A 19,668-nucleotide genomic window follows, 5' to 3' on the forward strand; every position below is an offset into this window, starting at 1 on the left:
CTGACCTCTGATGTGTATAAACGGCAATAGCTAAGACATGTTATCTTATGTGCAATGGGAAAAGAATACATGTAAGTTGAGATATAACTTTAATCACATTGCATTAGAGATTATGTTAGGTTGGACTTAGTTTGGCCACATGTCTAACCGCAGACACTTCTTTGGAGGCAAGTGGTTATCGTCGAGGGGATGGGACTTTTGCCTTAGATAGAAGACGGACGGCAAACCTATGTGATTGGAGATCCCCATGAAGTAGGTTCAAAGGGAAAAACAAGTCACCTCATTCCGCTAACGGTATGCTATTGTCTTTCTTTGAGGCGTCACCCTATGACTAGATAGCATTATTTATACTTTGTATAACTTGAATAACAATGAGAAAAGGATGAGTTATTTTTCTTAATGGAATCCATAGTCCATTATTTTTATGAGATAGTGTATTTTAAGCTATGTACCTTGATGGCGTGAATGTAGAACTGGGTGGGTTCTTATGAGTATTAGCAAACTAGAGCATTCACATAACCTTGTTTCTGAAACGGGCATATAATGAAAAAGCAATGGCCAGTTCGCTATTTTACCAAGGGAATGTTGGTTCAAAGATTTTTAATCCACCACTTTCCGTATTATAAGATATGTTACCCTATGGTGGTTCAAGCCCGTAAACACCAAATTATCTTATCATTGTTTTTTCGAGCATTTCGTTAACCCATTTCTTTTGTAATATCCTATTCCAAAATAGTGGGGGACTATTAGTATTTTGAAATAGTGGGGGATTGTTGGAATCCTTCTATTTCTAAATACTAGTGTGTGTGTGCAAAGTGGAGGAGATGAACAAATGGTGTTCTCGCCACTTTAGTGCATAGTAGATAGTCCCACATGTTATCCACCACATCGGGTAGGGTCGGGCTTGGGCTTGGGCTACTTGTTGAAAAAGTGGTTTGAATCTAAACTTGTTTTCATTTTTTAAGAAGATTTCAGATTCAGTTCTCCTAACCTCTATAAATTTTGAGTCCATAGAGAATAGACTTGATCGAAACTCAAAGAAACGTAAAACTAAAACCAGGTCCTTTTCTTCTTCAAAGTAGAGAGAGTTATATTGTCGTTCTAGAGGGTAGTCCGTTTCTAGTGCAAATCAAACATTGAAACAAGACCAATCACTTAATCTTGGATTCTGGGGACTGGAAAACCCTTGTTTCTTTATACCATTGCAGGCGGTTCATACAACTATTCTAACACTAAGCAGTGTGGTGGACTTACACTTTACAGGAATCAAAGAAGTTTGAATAAAAGTTGAAACAGAATAATTGTGAAGCAGAAGCCAATGGATAAAAAGGTAACGAGTTCGACAAAAAGAAAAGTATTTTCATCAAACAATCACATAACAGTACATTGTGGAACACTCCAAACTCTTTTTAACACTAAAGCCACTATGTATTTTCGAGGGTAAACAGATACAGAACAGAGGAGGGCGAAATGAAAGGAAATTATGGAAAAAAGAATTGTACTATATTTCACATCAAATGTACATATCTTTTGTGTTAACTGTCAAAACTTTACATTCGTTCAATTCTTCTTTGGTATCTTTGTTTTAGACCGCATACTGGCTCTTCGGACCACATCCCATGCCTTCTGTGGGACATGTATGCCTTGCTGTAAAGCAAAAAACGACTCGTAGCCAGGCGAATCAAAAGCAAACCCTGTGTGCTTTGATGTTTCCCGAGGGAGTTGAGATATAGCATAACTTCTCTCTTCATCCGGAGTCAGACGGGTTCCAACTTCCTGCAATTTCACCCTACTGCTGACTTCAGGTTCATTTTGGTGGATTTCTTGAATTATTTGATAGTCATATGGGAAGAACCGTCTTTGAATCCTGAAACACATTAATTGAAAATTAGATTCGCATACAAATTCATAATGCACAAAAGAAACACAAGGAAACATTGTTCAGGGAAATAATGAGAAATTTAGAGGCAATGAATGACACTGATAATTTCAATCCTCGCAGGTTTGATCACAAAAAAGTCAAAATGGCCGCCTTTCAAAGAAAAAGAAATTGGATCATTTTCTTTGACAATCCATTTTAGTTCTTCTCAGAGAGTAGAATGGAACATCACTCTACTTCAAGAGTTTTGGCTTCTGCTACCTGAAACAAATTGTGCAGGCACGCAGTTTACCATAGTAATTAGTAAATCAACACCCTTTTCTAATATGGGTCTATTAGTTGACTTTTGCATTTTTAATAACAAAAACTGAACATGAATAAAACCACTAACAACAAATAGGGCTTCAATAAACAAACGGGACTTTATTAGTTATCCCTTGTCTCACCCTTTGAGACTAATTCTTCTGAAAGAGTAGAAGGAAAAATTAGACTAGTACAAGAACATCTGGTTACCTGAGACAAAATGTCCATTTGCCCAATTCCCATAATAAATCAGCACCCTTTTTTAATATGGTTCAATTAGTTTTAATTTTTTTTTATTTTTATAACAAAATCTAAACATAAATAAAACCACAAGGATGTAACAACAAACAGCACTTTAGTATTTATTCCATATCTCACCCTTGGTAAACAAAATCGCCGAGGAGTGCAATAATGGGTACGAGAAGAAGTGTAAGATAGAAATAGAATGTACTCATCAAGACATAAATTACGAAGTATATGTTCTCCTGCAAGAAATATAGAAAGGAAACAGTTGCTTAGGTTGGTCTGTAAGAACTACGGAAAAAGAAAGTAGAAAAAAAAAACACTAAAAAACAAGGTTAACAGTACTTACTTGTCTATCATATGGGGTCATGATTCCTGAATAAATAAAGATAAATAAAAACCACGCTAAAATGCTTCCCCAAATACTTATGTGGTGCCACCTCGTAACTGAATTACATGCCATAAGAAGACGCACATTAACGGTGACTACGACACATGTGAAAGCCATTGTGCTAACATCCCAGAGCCCAAAAATCTTCCCAGACGAATTGTGTCCCCATTGACTGGAAGCAGTAACAAAATGGTAGAAGACCAATGACTGATACACAGAAAAGAATGCCCAGATCCCCACAACTCTCCATCTAAAAAAATTATTTCTAACTCCTTCCTTATATAGCTCCGGATACTTCTTTGAAAGAGCCGCGCTCACGTCCTGGAAACATAGAACCATTCAGAAAACTTACGATTAAAAAGAACCTTTACCATATTTATGTCTACCACAAAAGCAACTTACTCACTGGTACAGTGGAGTAGAAACTATTTATTATTCTCATGCTAATAAAAACAGAGTCAGGTTCAAGAGTATTTCAATAGAATTTCTACCATACCTTGTCAAATAGTCCAACAATGATGACAGGCAATGCTGTAAAGATAACATTGTATAACGACTGGAACCAATCATCGTAGAATCTCTGACCAGAAAATCCAGTTTGGAAGGTGAACCAAAACTGGGTTAAAGTAAAAGTAAGATTTTTGTAAAAGAAGTATGTGACAACCTGCAAAGTAAGGAAGTCTGCATTAATCAATGTCCAGCAAATTCAACTCTTTGTTTTCTACTTGAGATGAGCCAGAAAATTTTCAACCTTGCATATCCTGAGATACGACCATCTACCATGCACAAGAAGTAAATCACTAAGGAAACGAAACTGAGCAATTGCGAAGTCACTAGCCATGACTGCTTGCATTCCTTCCAACCCGCTGATGCCAACACCAACATGAGCGGCTTGGATCATGCTCACATCATTAGCACCGTCACCAATGCTCAGCGTTATCTTCCGCGCACCTTTCTTGACCAAGCTAGTCACCTGTTAAACAAACATTCAAATAGCCTGTGAAAGTCTGTTCAGAATCAAACTTAGTCCTTGCAATATTGAATGAAATTAAGTGTAAACTCCACGGCCATTTGAATACATGCAAACGGTTTATTCATAGATATACTTCTACGAATTTAGCTTATATCGCATAATAAGATCCACACCTACACTTCTTTTGCATTATAGAGGCAAACATCCGGTTTGGGTTCACCTTGTCATCTCTGCTATTTAAGTTTATTTTTGATCGACAAAAGATATTCAAAAACATTCATCTGTGCTATTAAAACAACAAAACCGTCTTTTATGTACCACAAAACGAAAGATTTGTAGCAGTTGCAATTTTCCTGATATTTTTCTCAACGTTTGAACCCTTTTCAAACTTGTGAGCACCTTTTCTCTTTTCTCTCCCAAAATTTCATCTCTTAAAATTCTAGGTTACACCAGTTTTCCTTGTGAAAGATCAAATGAAAATCGACAAAACAATATTTTTTTATCATCCTATCCATTATATAGGGAGTTTTTCTGAAACATGACTTATAAACAAAATTCTGGAGAGGAAAACCAATACTTTGGTGACATGACAAGTTTTCTGCTTTGTTTTTTTGCCAGTAAAACAACATTTTTATTAGGAACATGTGTGATATAGAGTATCACACTACACCCAGCTTACAAGCATATCACATAAATTACATCTAAGACAACCTCTTCCCAACTAAAGTGGCACTTAACATAAACTCAGTAAGCCAATACCCTTCATAACTGGATAGGCAACATCCCAATGCCAAAGGAATGCCTTTATACCACCCACAGTTTGAAAGACTCTCCTTTGTCTTCAACAATCCTCTTGTTCCTCATAAACTATATACGGCAATTCAAGGGTCTATAAATGGTGTGTGTTTTTTTCGAATCACGATCTATCTAGATATTGAGTTGAGATGAAATGGCATGGTCTGGAAACCAAAAGTTTGAGAAGGCAAAGAAAAAAAGATGAATTTGAAGATATAAAATGTGTAAGAATGTAACGGTGCAAACGCGGCTGATAGGGGTGTTCTTGTACTTTTTGGTTTTAGATTGCCATACCTTTTGACCACAAATTAGTTTTCAATTCAAATCAAATAAAAAATAACATAATTAGAAGGAAACATATGAGAAGCTTCAAAGACAGTATATGCATGCCTGTGCTTTCTGTAATGGAGAAACGCGGCAACAAACAACTGAGTTGCAGTTCAAGCTTAGTTCCAACAGAGTTTTCCGTAAAGCTGGGTCCAATGCATACATCAAGCACTTCCCATCGATAACTAGGGCCAACTTGGGTCCAGAAAAAGTCTGTAGAGACTTTTGTGCTTCCTCTAGGCACTTTCGCAGCTCCTGCTTAACTGTGTCTCTAATAAAACGTGCAATCTCCACTGCATCACCCTAGCCACAGAATATGCAGGGAAACTTTACCAACTTAAATAGTCTAAACATTTCAAACTCTTACAAGAAAATAAGCATGATGCCTTAAATATCACTTACCCTACTTTCAACTTCTCTAATTGCATCAGTTTCTGAACTGATGAGAAACTGCTTCATTTCATTATTAATCAAGCTACAGGCTGAAACATAACAGGAATCAAGAGCAAATCAAAGAAAGTACTAAAGGGAGTATGATGAAGTGCTGATATAGGGACAACAGTAAAGATAGGATTTAGTCACCATATGCAATATTTATGGCTGTTTCCATCTTGTCTCCTGTTAGCACCCAAATCTTGATTCCAGCTCTTGAAAGAGTCTGAATACAAGATGGCACTCCTTCCTGAAGTTTGTCTTCTATTGCAGTGCATCCAATCAAAGTAAGATCTTTTTCTATAAGTTCTGAGACCTGCAAAAGTTGAATAATTACAAAGATTGCAGGGGAGACTTTGCGAGTTTTATCTATCCAGGCAAAAGTTTTATTCAAACAGATATATCACAGATTAAAGTACCTCGTCCAACTTCTTTTCACGGTCACGTAAGGAAGATTTTGCTTGGATAAATTTTTCATTCCAGCTTTCATACAACTCTGCACTCAAATCCCTGTATGCTAAACAAAGAGTACGTAAACCGGCTGACCCAAACTGCTCCAAGTGTTCCCGGGATAGGTTCTTAAGATCATTGTTGCAACCTGACAATCTTTCATAGATGACAGTATCAGCACCCTGTGAAGTACGTCTCTCAGTTCAGTTATTTTTGCAATAAGAAATGTTCACAACTACTTCAGATTTCAGAGAACCCAAACATATTATTACCTTGCAATACAAAACAAGCCTGCCATCTGGGTAACGGCATATAACTGATTGGCGCTTCCTGGTACTGTTGACATGACAGAGAAAAGCATTAGCACAGCAGCAAAGGAAAACAGAAAATTAACTAGAATGGAAGATGAGTTCTCACCTGTTGAATTCTAAGACATTCAGAATCTCATAAGCCACATCCTGGATTTTACCCATCTTTTCAACATGTGATTCACGGACCATTATTGAAGTAGGTGTACGCCTGAAAATTAATTTGATAAGTCGGACACCTGAAGATAAGACTAACTACGACACAGTTGGAGTAAAACAGGACGTATTTCACACAACCTTACATATCTAGGCCTAGTAGAACTACAGACAATAAAGCTTCAATAACACTAAATTTACTGAGAGATAGTCCAATAACAACTACTGTCAGCAATTAAAACCCCGGAAAAAAATTACACAATACAAAATACAAAACTCTCATAAGTTTGGTGCAGTACACAGATGTAATCAACTAATTACATAATACAGAATATATACATTATAATTAATCCATTGTATGAAGAACACTCGTGTTTACCTCATATGGTGTATTAAGTAACTTCATGCGATAGGTATTATCATATCATAGACAAAAAAACTAGCAATGGGAAATTAAAACCTGTAAAAGAAGAAACCAAAGTTCTTGGCAGCAGTAACCAATGCAGCTTCATCTGGGGATGCAGCCTGATATGTAATCTTTTCTGGTGATTCGTCACCTTCGGGAAGAACAGTATGACATATAGCTAGGCATCTGAAGAATTCCTACTAAGAAAGAAAAAATCCATTAAGAATGTGCTAATAAAATAGAAAATGCAATCTCACTGTGTATATTGTATACTGTTTGTAGTTTCAGATATACTTTCATAGTGTTTTAGAAATTTTTAAGTGACATTACATAAAGCCAAAATACACCTTGCTCTTTCTACCAAAACAAAATATCATTCTACTCATACTCATTGTACAATCCACAAATTGTCTATCCGTTCTTATAAAAGACGGAAGAAGCATGTACAATGAGACATTCCCTTCTTCCTTTCCCAACAAAAGCACACTTCGTTAAATGAAAAAAAAAAAAAACTATGAGCCCCAAAAGCCCAACGGTACAACGCATCATCCTGTATCCAAAAACAACAATGATCGCAGCTAAGCTTAAAGCACTCAAAATGCACCATCTATATTCCTTGAAGAGGTTGGACCACCAAAGTAATAAAGCCATCCCTATAAAATAACCTCCTCCTGAGTAGCGGAGAATACCCTCTCGTGTCATTGGTTCACTCCAACAATTCCCTTCTCTTAACAATTCTCAAGTCTCTTTATCTTGGTAATTGATTTTTCTTTTCAGAAGCTAATATACTATTAATTAAATTCTTTAAAATAAGAATAAATATATAAATAAATAAATAAAGCCCCAAACAATGTTCACATTTCTTGTACATATGAACCATGTTTTGTCCTGCATGTGGAACCTGTTTCCCAGTTCGTCTCACAATCCCCATACACGTCTCAACATTTGCCTTGTGTTTCCTTATGTTTCCTGCAACTCCAATTTCCGAAACAGGTTTTCTGTACACTTCCTGTACATATGAACCATATTTGTCCTGCATGTGGAACCTGTTTCCCAAATCATCTCACAATCCCTATACATGTCCCATAATTTGCCTTGTGTTTCCTTATGTTTCCTGCAACTCCAATTTCCCAAACAGGTTTTCTGTACACTTCCTGTACATATGAACCATATTTGTCCTGCATGTGGAACCTGTTTCCCAAATCATCTCACAATCCCTATACATGTCTCATAATTTGCCTTGTGTTTCCTGATGTTTCCTGCTACACCAGTTTCCCATACAGATTTCCTGGGGACACACCTAACAGAATGGGGAACATTTCGCTTAACTATGATTTCCATCCACACCTTTGCGTTCAACAAACATGATTCCCGGTTTTGGATGCACAGGTTTACCAAATCCTAGAGAACATATTAGTTTATTACACAATTACAAAATCCTTAATCACTAAGGAGTAAGGACCCTGAATTCATCTTGACTTAGATTATCCACCATTAAAGTTTTGTCCAGACAAAGGAAACATTTGATTTTGGAGGGTATGAGATGTTTTCCAAAAAAAGAACTTTTAAAGAGACATGGGGCACTTGGGAGTTCAAACAGTGCATTTGACAGGCACAAGGGAATTTTTGCCTACTCTCAGGAGCAACTCTTTGGAAAGTTACATGAGGGGGACACAGGGAACTATAATAGATGAATTGTTTAGGAAAGCTATTTAAGGTGGTGAGACTACAGTTATGACTGTGCCATAATAGTTGGACATTGTAACCGTAGATTCCAAGAGATCTCACCATGAACACTATCACATGACCAGCCACTAAGCCTACACTAAGTTCTATCTTCTTTACGACCAGCTCTTGAAAACAACATCCTCACACCCCATGCCATGCTAAACGTTAATATTCCTTGAGTTCACCTACAAACACAAGCAGAACTCGCTATAAAATTAGGGGAGACTAGCTAGATATCACTCTTCTAAAGGGCTTATGTAGGCCAAGTCTCCATAAGTATATAACATAAAGCGCAATGTTTACATGTTTGACACTTATTACGATCAAACTACTTCGTAAAATGGGGAACCGACCAAATTGGATTACGTGGATTCTTCAAGGTAGAATGATCAAGTAAAGTTTGTAAGTGGTAACCCTGGCCACTTTTGAGTTTTGACTGAAGCTGTCTCTTCCAACAATTGTGGTTATCGAGAAACTTGTACAGGAATTGTTCATGAACATTGAAAAAAAAATTGAATTAAAGGTGTATCCTATGTCTATAATCTTTTTCTGCCACAACCTATGGCGGTACCAAAATTTAGCTCACAAAATCATAGGCCTTGCTTATATCACTTGTAAAGAATAGAGGTTACTTGTAAAAATTACTGCAAACAACAACCGACAAGGCACTAGACCAAGCAGCACACTAGCCGTAGTTTCATAAGCTCGAACTTTGTTAGAGGGGCAAATTCTATGAATATGAGAGGAGGCTTGGGGATAGGGGTAAACTACTCTCGGCAAAACACCATGGAAATAAACACAGGTGGTCACTTTTTATTTTCTATGCAACTTCACCTGGCAAAACTTGAGCCTGAGACCTCTTATAAGCTGAACTCTAATACCATGTCAAATTGCCAATTTCTCCATAAGCTCGAACTTACGCAGTAGGGCAAATTCTATGAATATGACAAAAGGCTCGGGGAGAGAACATAGGTGGGAAACATGTAGAAATTGGGGTAGAATAACCTCAACACGAGGGACGTTGCAAGCTAACCAGATTAAATCCAGCTGCACTTTTGTAAGAAAGACATTTTGCCTAAGTAGTCAATGCAATCACAGTTAACCTGATTACGTATAAGTTATTTAACGGTCAGCTAAACGATCATTTGAGGGGATAAAGGTGACGCATCAATATGGAAATTTCACCTCGTGCATCACATTTGTCACTTTTCCAACATTTTATAAGACGTGCATACTAAAAGATCAGTTTTTTCTTCTTTTGGGTAAATACTGAAGGCCCAATAATGAATGGAAGGTAACTTGAATCCATCAAAGATAATGCAAACTATTGTGTTTTAAACTAGTATAGCAAACTAATAGGAAAAGCAGAGTCTTCTTATCCACGTGAACTGCATTGAACTTCTCCAATCACTAGAACTATAGCGATCTGAGCTCATATACTAATCCCTGTTCCCACTACGTCAATAAATATAGCTCAAAAGCCCCCTTTTCTATTTAATTGATAGGTATGTACCTTGCATACATCTGGGTTTGGTTCGTTCTTCCAAGCACCTTGCATCAGCCTAGCATCATCAAAATTAAAACCCTTTTCATGTACTGCAGCAGGCGATTTTGGCACCTACAAGAAAAAAAGGTAAAAGCAATTATAAGAAAATCATCAGAACCTTTTCCTGACAATTTTCAAGGTACTTTTTTATCCCCACAATATGCAAAGTACCTTTTCTACTTTTAAGCCACTTCGCTCAGCTCCTCCTAATTCTATTTCAGTGATACCAGTTCCATACACCTCTCCTCCAATCGAACACTTGAAGAATTCCATCAAATTTCTTGTTAATGTTCCTGTCTTATCTGAAAATATGTATTCCACCTGTCCAAATAGGACTGGAATCAAAATAAACACTTTGACACAATATAGCATTTCCTACTTCACTCTTTCAGTTTAAGAAAAAGGCACTGGCTAAAGAAGTAAAGGACAACATTTCCTCCGGACAAAGAAAAGCACACATTTAAAGCAGTTGAAGACTCATCAACACGGAGATAGAGATACTGCATCAACATACCTGTCCAAGCTCCTCATTCAAATTAGAAGTCCGTGCCAAGGCAGGGGTGTTTGTTTCCACATGATACATATTCAAGTCCTTGTTGATAAACTGGGTAGACTGAATAAATTTGATCATCTGAAAATTTCAACAGAAAAATAATAAAACAGCTATCGAAGGCCAAAAGCTAGAACAAGGCACATCATTAAGCAAATACATCAGCCTTCTTTTTCCAATAATCAGTACAATTGATTTTCTTGATGAAGAAGACAAATGAGTAGGCTGTGCACTCACCTCAATGGAAACATAAAGAGAAATAGGGATAATTGTTGAGTACAGTGTAATTAGGGTAAACATGGTCAGAATGGCAACCTGAAACAGAACATGGGAATAGAAACTGGTCAATTTCTGACAAAAAAAGGACTGAATAATCAAAAGTTGCTGCTCCAGGAACAATTTTTACCACAAATCTGTTCCTTGGGTCAAACTGCTTATCCTTAACTTCATCAAGACCTAGGTAGTAATATTTGCGGTTTATGAAAACACCACTGCAAAAGAAGAACATAAAAGTAGTATTACATTTATATTTATATGGATGAAACTGTATAAACAAAATAAAGAAAAAGGCAAGAAAGATTGTACAGAAATGTACAATAAGCTAAAAGATGTGAGGACAGGACTTCTGTAAACAACCAAAAATAAAAACAAAATAGTGCTAAATGTCAAACCTGCCGATGGCGCCAATGAAACACATTAAAAAGAGAGTCCCAAAAAGAGTAAGAATAAGTTTATCAAGTTTCCGCTCCAAGGTACTTCGTTTTGAAGGAACATTCATTGAATTCATCATAACCTACAATATATTAAATACCAGGAAATTTGTTAAACGTATACACGAGGGAATATCTGGCAAAGAAAACTATAGTTTATTAAACGCATCAGAATGCACAATTCCACATATTTGTGGAACTGGAGACCAACCACCATCTATTGTGTAACAGAGAGTATGCCATGCAGTATGCACTCGTCTAGATAATATTCTTCCTTGATCACTGATGAATCTACTAATCATACTCATGCTTTTTACTTTCTATAATCATCTCAATCTCCCTACTCAAAATTGATAGATTGATATATAACACACAACACAACTTTCAATTAATATCAAAATGAATAGGTTATTCACTGTTTTAGTTAAACGCTTTTCTTTTTTCTTCTTTGTTAATTGGGGTGAGATGGGGGTTAAAAATGCCTCTGTAAACACCTATCACCAAGTCACTAACTAATAGCAGTTCTCACCAAACTTAGAAGATATGTTTACCAAATGGAAAGCTGCTGAATCCATCATGATGTATACACAAACCCAAAAGTGATTATGCCCGGATGAATAAGAAAATACGGATGAACCAGATAAAAAGCAGACATACCTTCGTCTCATGCCCAGTAAATATAACAGCAGAAACTATGTACTCCGTGTTTCGAAGACTGCAGCCCTGTAACAATAGCTCTGATGTTGATCAGTAAAAAAATTCACAGAAAAAAATAAATAAATAAATAAAAGACAAAACAAAACCAAACCAAACAAACAAATTGATATATCACTAAGGGTGCGTTCGTGAACCGCTTCTCGAAAGTCTCCAGAGAAAGGAAATTCTCAAGAAATATGAGTAACAATCTCTGAGAATCCTAGGCAATTGTGCATGCTAACTCCCACTTACAGATTGGCTGGTCCAACGATTCTATTCTGTTTTACTGTAATTTGAGTAATTCCGAAGAAATAGATCATTTAATCCATCCAAGATTGTTTAGGTAACATGTTTAGCACACAATACATAGGTTGTCTTTCAGTCAATAAACTTGATTTACTTTAAATAATTAAACAGTCTATATTGTTATTTCAATATGCCAATTACTTTACCATTATTGTGGTTCATATACATTGTCAATAGTTTTATCTTCACTGTTACAATAATTAAATTTTGCTACTCTCCTTATCAATTAATTACCAAAGAATTAATTATTGTTATAAAAATTACTTATTGCTGTTGCTGTTAATGTTGGTATTGTTTTATTACTGGTCAATTGTTGAAAATCACTGTTGTCTTAGCTAGTTGTACTTGCTTCTAACACATGAACAAGAACACAAATCAAGTAATAGCTTTTTATTTGACCTTGAAATCAAGTAATAGCTTTAAATCAAGCAACATATAAGGAAATTTGTCTTATAAAGACCTTGAAATAAACAGGACATTCATTGTTTAGTTGTTTACGGATAAAACTTCAGTGCAAGTTGCAACCAGAAAATATCAGCTCATAAAGGTGTCAACTGAAAACTGTGCGCCAAACCAGAAAGTAGGGCCACAAAAAAGAATTATCTTTGAAAAATTGGCAATGATGCCTATGCCTAAAAGAAGAGAAATGAGATTAAAGAAAGAATATTAGTCATGAATTTGAAATCCTAGAAAAGTAAGACCACTATGATATAGACAAACAATCATGATGCATTAGTGTTTCCATGCAGGCCAAATCAAATTGAAATACAATGAAAGCCAGAGAAAGCCAGAGAAAAGCATTAGTTTAATCAGAGGATTGAATTCCGTTTGGTCAAAAAGATATGGGTAGAATGGATTTACTCCTTTTGAGGGATTTCTGCTTATATGGGAGTCATTGAAGGGTTGTGCTTACTGCCCAGTAGCCTAGGCAGCCTTCTAGGAGGTGCCTAGCCAAATTGTTTAGGCCTATTATCAGTGAGCAAATCGGTGTCCAATTAGACAGGCCCAGGCTGGCTGATTAATCGGCCTAGGCAGGGCTGCATGGTTTTTACGGGACCAATTTTATTTTTTTATTTTTTTAACGGTATCTGTCCAAAATAAAAGGCATACAAAAGCCCACTTACATGCATTTTAAGAAGTCTGTAGGCACAACCCTTCAATGACTCCCATTTAAATGAACTAAATCTCCCCAGGCAGTAGCAGTGTTCTAAAAGACGCTAGGCGGTAGCCGGACAGTGGGATAGCGCCTAGGCCTTCTAGGTGGCACCTACACAGGCTAGGAGTCTCTTAGAACACTGCTACTGCCTGGGGAAGTTTAGTTCATTTGTTTCTTTTTTGAGTAGATGTTATATTAGTTAAGCTGGATATCTCATCCAAGCATCCGATTACCTTGTATTCTCTCTTTTTTCATATATATCTTAACCAATTAAAGAAAAAAAAAATAGAACAAAGCATACCCTCAATAAAACTTGATTTGGCGAAAGTGGCAGTGTTTGGTTTTCAATTATAAGATTACCAGTGAAGGTGTACAATGAGTTATTTGGTTGTTCACATTGTAGCTCTCCTGAAATCACAAAAAAGAACAATCTATGAGAAAATCACGAAGCCAAACAAGTAAACTACAATAACTCATAGTATCTATAGAAAAATATTATAGAATAAACCAATGAAAAAAAGAGAGGAAACATGATGCATGACTCAAAGATTGAGGAAAAATATAGACATAACTTTGTCAAGAAAGGGTGATACAAAGAAACAGCATCAAGATAATCCTACTCTGTTCATTTAATAATAGGATATAATACAAAGGATATGGCCCAGTCAGCAAGGCAGGCCATCGTCACCATTTTGTACCTTCTCTATTCCAAGCCCTTATGCAGAAGCCCCCTTTCAAAAATTATCCGCTAAATCAAGTGGGACTAGATAAAAAAACCTAAATAATTACATCAAGTAACATGCATCACCTACTAAATGTGATCTTTTGATTACCTAAACAAGTACTATACAACCATCTTTAGTTTTGTAAAGAATCAACAAGACTTTAGAAAGTATAAAAGCAAAACACTTGCCTTATAAATCACGAAGCCAAGAAAAAGAAACTGAAAATAACTGCAGGAGCAAAATAGAGCATTGACTAAATGATTCGATCCCACCCAACAATTGTTATAGTTCCTATCTTTGGTGCCAATAGAGTAAAAACATTTAACCACGAAAATATTTCCTTAATTGAAACGCTAACAATTTTCAGAAGATAAGCTCCCTGTACAACCCAAGAAAACCACTAAAACATAACTCAGGCACACCAACCACGTCTTTTATAAAGCCAAGTGACATTTAAAGAGAAGAATAAGCTAAAGATTACTTAGAAAAAGTAACACGTAAATGAAGATTGTTAGCAGTTTCTTAAGTGGTGGATAACCTTTAAATTCTGAGGCTTTATCAGGAGTCAGGTAGTCCCAGGTCCTTTCCAATGCTTTTCTGATCTTCAAATTTGTCTCGCCGTCAAGGTTCGCAGTCTGTGAGCCAGAAACAAGGACAGAAAATCAGCACTTCTTCAATTAAAATAACCTATATGGGTAGTATAATTTGGTGCACAACATTTCAACTCAGAAAAATTGGAGAATTTCCCCATTAAACACGACTAAAGAAACAGGAATTTAACCTCAGTGTAGCAGACACCATCTGGATTAGAACTAGCAAGGAACAGCAGATCTGCAGGGAAGAACCCGTCCTGCTTGACCTAAAATCAACGCAATATTCAGATGAAACTAAGCGGTATAGCTATTGTTACGACAGAAAAGTAACTCAACTGACTCACAATAGGGTCCACATTAAGACTCTCTGTTATGTGTCTCAGGTTTTTTTATCTCCTTTTCTTGTACCAAAATGAATATATATTTTTTTTATTCAGTAACATTCACTTTCAATTGAAAATTTAACAATAAAATAAAGACTACAATGTTGTAGGGTCCAAAGTGGCAAGGAGCTCATACATCTCACTAGCCCATCCCAATTGCACATTAAATCAGCAAAATTTAAACCCCTAAATAATGGAGTAGCACATGCCAAATGTATATATTGCACATATCTATGGAAAACATCCTAAAAGAAAGGATTATTAAACAAAGGCTGTTCATCTCGCACAGAAAACCAAATCCAACATAATAAGCAAAGATTATTGAGAATGCTTACTTTGACAATGTCCCCAACCTGAAGCTTCTTCCATGGAATTTTTTCCCACTTTTGATCTTGTAATACATCTATAAGCGAACTATTTATCACCCTATCATTCTGAAAACGCTTCTGTTGTGCAAAATAAGAAACAACAACCAAAGATATCATCCTTCAATTTCCTATAAACCCATACCGAAACAATATAACAGCCCGTCAAACGCTTACATATATAACAAAATAGTTGGACATACATACCCAGTCCTCAAATGCCTCTTTAACGAGAGAGACAAAAAGCACTAAACTCAGAGGAACAACGTTTGTGACAGGGCTCACAGGACTGCAAAAAGAGTAACATTATTCATCAAATGTAATAGTTGCACATAGTTAATTGTTAAAACTATAATAGCCATGAACCACTCAACCCATTCAAGTTTAAGCAAACAACAAAAAGCCCCATTCCCCTTCTATATTTGACTTCCCGCACATCCTCAATGACCTACTAACACCAAAACAGTTCTTTACTATTCTGTGTTCCCATGGTCTCAAAACCAGACAGAACTCTTACTTTAGTGGCTATCCTTCTCAAATTGATTCTGTAGGATTCACCAAACCAAACATACAAACTGACAATCCTCAATTTTCTTCACAAAGTACAGATATTTTGGTCTGATCCATGTAGGGCTGTCAATGGGTTCGAATATCCCGATAACCAACCCAAACCAAACCGATAAAAAGCAGTTTCAGTTTTGGTTCAATTTTGAGTTCCGATAAGATATTAGTTTGGTTCCGGATTTGGCATCCACCGAACCGATACGAACCTGAACCTATAAGATGGCATTTTAGTAATATTTATGATGAATTTTGTATAGTTTTATCAATTGTGTGGCTGAAATTAATTGATATAATTTAAGATTTGACTGATTTCATAGTTTTCAGTTCGGTTTCGGTTGGCAATATATCTTACCGGTTCGGTTACGGATGAACTATAATATTATCGGTTAGAGTCTGGTATTACCATTGACAGCCCTAGATCCATGTCCTTCAGATAGAGATTGGTGACTTGCTAAACCCAAAAGTTTTCACTCTTCAGATTACATTTCTACTTAAAATCAAGTTGCATGTGTACAACATTTCTCATATGTTTATTTTGAAGATCATGAGTATGCAACAATTGCAACATATCCACATACAAATATATGCGTACAGGCATGTCGGTTGTCAAGGATTCTCTAACTGACCATGTCAGACACCATAAGAGAAGTTTTAAATGCACAATCAAGTAGGTACCACTGGCACAGACTCCACATGTTAGTACCACAAACCACACCCACGTTTTTACCAGTTAAAACATCTCCAATCTGATTTAAAGAACGACGACAATTTAAGTTAGAGAATATACCTGATTGGGGTCGTAGATAAGATAGAGATCATAAGAAAGTAGAGATTAGCTACCCGCCTGAACTGTCAGTGTAAAAGTAGAATCATTTTAGGAAAAGATGAATATTGAAAGATTGTCAGCAGAAATATTACCTAACAAGTTAAACAAGTAAATAAAAGGTTGGTGTGGAGTTACCTGTTCAAACAACCCTTTCGGTAAAAAGGTTAGAATGCTGTACTTTGTTGTTGATACAGAGTTCCCCTGAAAAGATCGATCAGAGGATAACCAGAAAGACCAATAAGTGATAATAGTATAATACTAAGAGTTGGAGCAATCAATTAGAGAATATTCTAACAGACATAAATAATAACCATTCATAATTAACAAAAGTTCACCAACATAAAATTCAGTAATAATAGTCAATGACACAGTATATTCTTTGCACCACTAAACATACAAAAGGTTCATGTTAAAAAAAAAGAAGAGCTAAGAGCATGTGAAGTGGTGGGAATTTTTAAAAGCTTCAGCCTGTATTACAAATTTATATTCTAAGCTAAACAAGTTAAGAGGTAAGGGCATGTGAGTTGGTGAGAATGTTTAAGAGGGATAAAAGAGGAAACAATAGATCAAACAAATAGTCATAGTGAAGGAGTGGCTCGTGTTCTTAAGCCTCATTGGAAAAGAAACATTAACAGCAATAAACTGAGTTTCTTATAGACAAGATTAACGGATTGAAGTGACAAAACTGAACCCCAGTACAAACATTCTAAGTAGGAAATTATAATGAATAATGATGAACACATGAATTCATGATTAACAAATGGAAATTACAACTCTGTTCAAAACAATTGAATCATATACCTCAAAACTGAAAACAGCATTCGAATATATTTTAGTGTTTGAATAAGCAACATGCATCTATCCTCCTATTAAAGCCTCTAACTTCCAACTCGGCTTTACCATATTTTCAATTGAATTGAATGAATAGATGAAAAAGATTCACAGATCTGATTATTATTATTAAATAAAAGGAAAGGACATAACTAACCCTAAATTTGACGGGCTGATTAGCATCACGATCGTTAATAAAAATAGTACGATGAGTAGGAGCTTGTGGTTGAACTCGTCCGAGTCGAACAGATCCTTGTCTTTCATTCATCTCTCTCTCTCCCCTTCCTCCGAGTCTCGTTGTTCTTGATGTTCTTCTTATTCTTTCCCACCCGCTCATTTTCATATGGAACCTCTTTTTTTCTTTTTGGGTATGTACGGAAATTTCATTGATTTTATTGTTTGTCTAACCAAACAAGGAAATAGGAACGCGGGTTCAAATTCCAATGTGGGCTAATCAAGGAGAGCCGTATTTGTTGATTCATTTACTTTTCTTCTTTTGTGTGTTTCTGATGGGGTCGTGGTTATTAGTTTCATTCAATAAATATAATAATTATTAATTAATCTTATTTGGGATATACTGTGTTAAGGTGTTAAAATTATCGAAATAATGGCGAATATTATAGTATACGATATTTGTCCACCACAGTCACCTTAGCACAAGTCCATATTGCTGAAATAGTTCATGATAACCGATGCAAAAATTGTTCTTGATGTTGTAGCTAAAAATAACTAGTTTATTGCTTGTATGTATAGAGAGGATTCTCATTGTTGATGATAGTGCTAGTGGTGGGATATAGTCAGTAATGGCTGTGGGGATTACAATAACATGGTTAATATTGCTCGAGTTGGTGGATGGCGCAAGATTTTTTAATATAGTGTTAGGGGTGAAATTATTCACCACCCAAAAAAATTAAAAAAATAATAATAAATATATAAATAAATAATCTTTTGTAGAGATTTGTAGGAGATCATACAAAATATATTGTAGTTTTATTAGGGGGTAAATATAGGGATGTCCAAATGGGTACCCGACCTAGTTTGAACTCGACTTTTTGGGTTTTAAACGGGTATCGGGTTATTTGAACCCGGACTGGTTTTCAACAAGTCGGGTTTGAAGTCGGGTATTTTGTTAAAAAGTGTGACCAAACTCTACTCTAACCCTATATTTCGGGTACCCATCGGGCTCAGGTTCGGGTTTCATATAAGATAAAGCCCTGTATAAATGAAGAAATAAGGCAATAAGAAACTTTATTTGAAATATATATCTACATTTTATTTCTTTTTCGGCTATCCACCAATCCTTCAAGCAAAATAAAACTTCTAATGAATTTGAAAGTAATTATCACCTATACTCGGACATAATTATTTGATATGATTTAAAAATAGATGGACTCGAAATAAACTATAGACACATGATCACGTGCAATTACTGAAAAAATTGGAAATCCTGACATAATTTTTGTCATAATCCAATATATTAAATAACTCATCATTATAAACATGAATGAGATCATAATCCAAATATTTATCTAACTCATTTTTTTATATGAGATTAGTAGTATGCAATTGAAACCGGATTTGGGGTTCGATTTCGGTCCGGATTCGGTTTCAGGGTTTTTAGCCTTTTTAACGGGTTTAGGGCTAAATTATCGGGTCGGGCTTAGGTCGGTCCGGATTTAGAGTGTGTGACCAAACCCTACCCTATGTATTTCGGTTTGGGTTTGGGTTTGGGTTTTGTCGAGTTCGGGCAGGGTTCGGTGCGGGTATTTTGTTCGGGTTTTGGGCGGGTTTCGGGTTTTGGGCAAGATGGACATCCCTAGGTAAATATATTATATTGTTATTATGCAAAATATATAAATAAATCTCTACTCGTAGTATTTTGTATAACTAACCTGGACTCTTAAATTCATCCGGGTATTTTTTTTTATGCACAATACCCCCCTCCCCCCAAATGAATAATTAAATCAAACACCTAAATAATATTAATAATAATTATTTGGTCTTTTTACACCCATGTAAATTCGTT

At 35.9% G+C, this 19,668-nt stretch overlaps 1 protein-coding gene across 2 annotated transcripts; it reads right to left on the reverse strand.

Annotated features, from left to right (window-relative positions):
* Positions 1-1,338: 1,338 nt before the first annotated feature.
* Positions 1,339-18,178, reverse strand: ALA3 (aminophospholipid ATPase 3). Of its 2 annotated transcripts, none has more exons than XM_086560082.1 (27): positions 17,800-18,178; positions 16,947-17,012; positions 16,773-16,834; positions 15,629-15,710; positions 15,392-15,502; positions 14,862-14,939; positions 14,619-14,715; positions 13,657-13,763; positions 11,855-11,920; positions 11,159-11,280; positions 10,894-10,978; positions 10,725-10,802; positions 10,452-10,568; positions 10,109-10,258; positions 9,905-10,009; positions 6,718-6,860; positions 6,211-6,312; positions 6,066-6,129; positions 5,763-5,975; positions 5,494-5,659; positions 5,314-5,393; positions 4,975-5,214; positions 3,568-3,789; positions 3,313-3,480; positions 2,775-3,137; positions 2,561-2,667; positions 1,339-1,867 (listed from the first exon to the last, which is right to left on the reverse strand). In XM_086560082.1, the coding sequence occupies exons 1-27, from the start codon at positions 17,983-17,985 to the stop codon at positions 1,561-1,563; spliced, it is 3,687 nt and encodes a 1,228-aa protein (XP_086416208.1). In that variant the 5' UTR covers positions 17,986-18,178; the 3' UTR covers positions 1,339-1,560. The 2 variants fall into 2 exon arrangements, with proteins under 2 accessions (XP_086416208.1, XP_086416209.1); XM_086560083.1 differs by having other exon boundaries at positions 16,773-16,829; positions 17,800-17,866.
* Between the last annotated feature and the right edge of the window lie 1,490 nt (positions 18,179-19,668).

This window comes from Coptis chinensis, chromosome 5 (assembly GCF_015680905.1).
Source record: "Coptis chinensis isolate HL-2020 chromosome 5, ASM1568090v1, whole genome shotgun sequence".
Lineage (NCBI taxonomy): Eukaryota > Viridiplantae > Streptophyta > Magnoliopsida > Ranunculales > Ranunculaceae > Coptis > Coptis chinensis.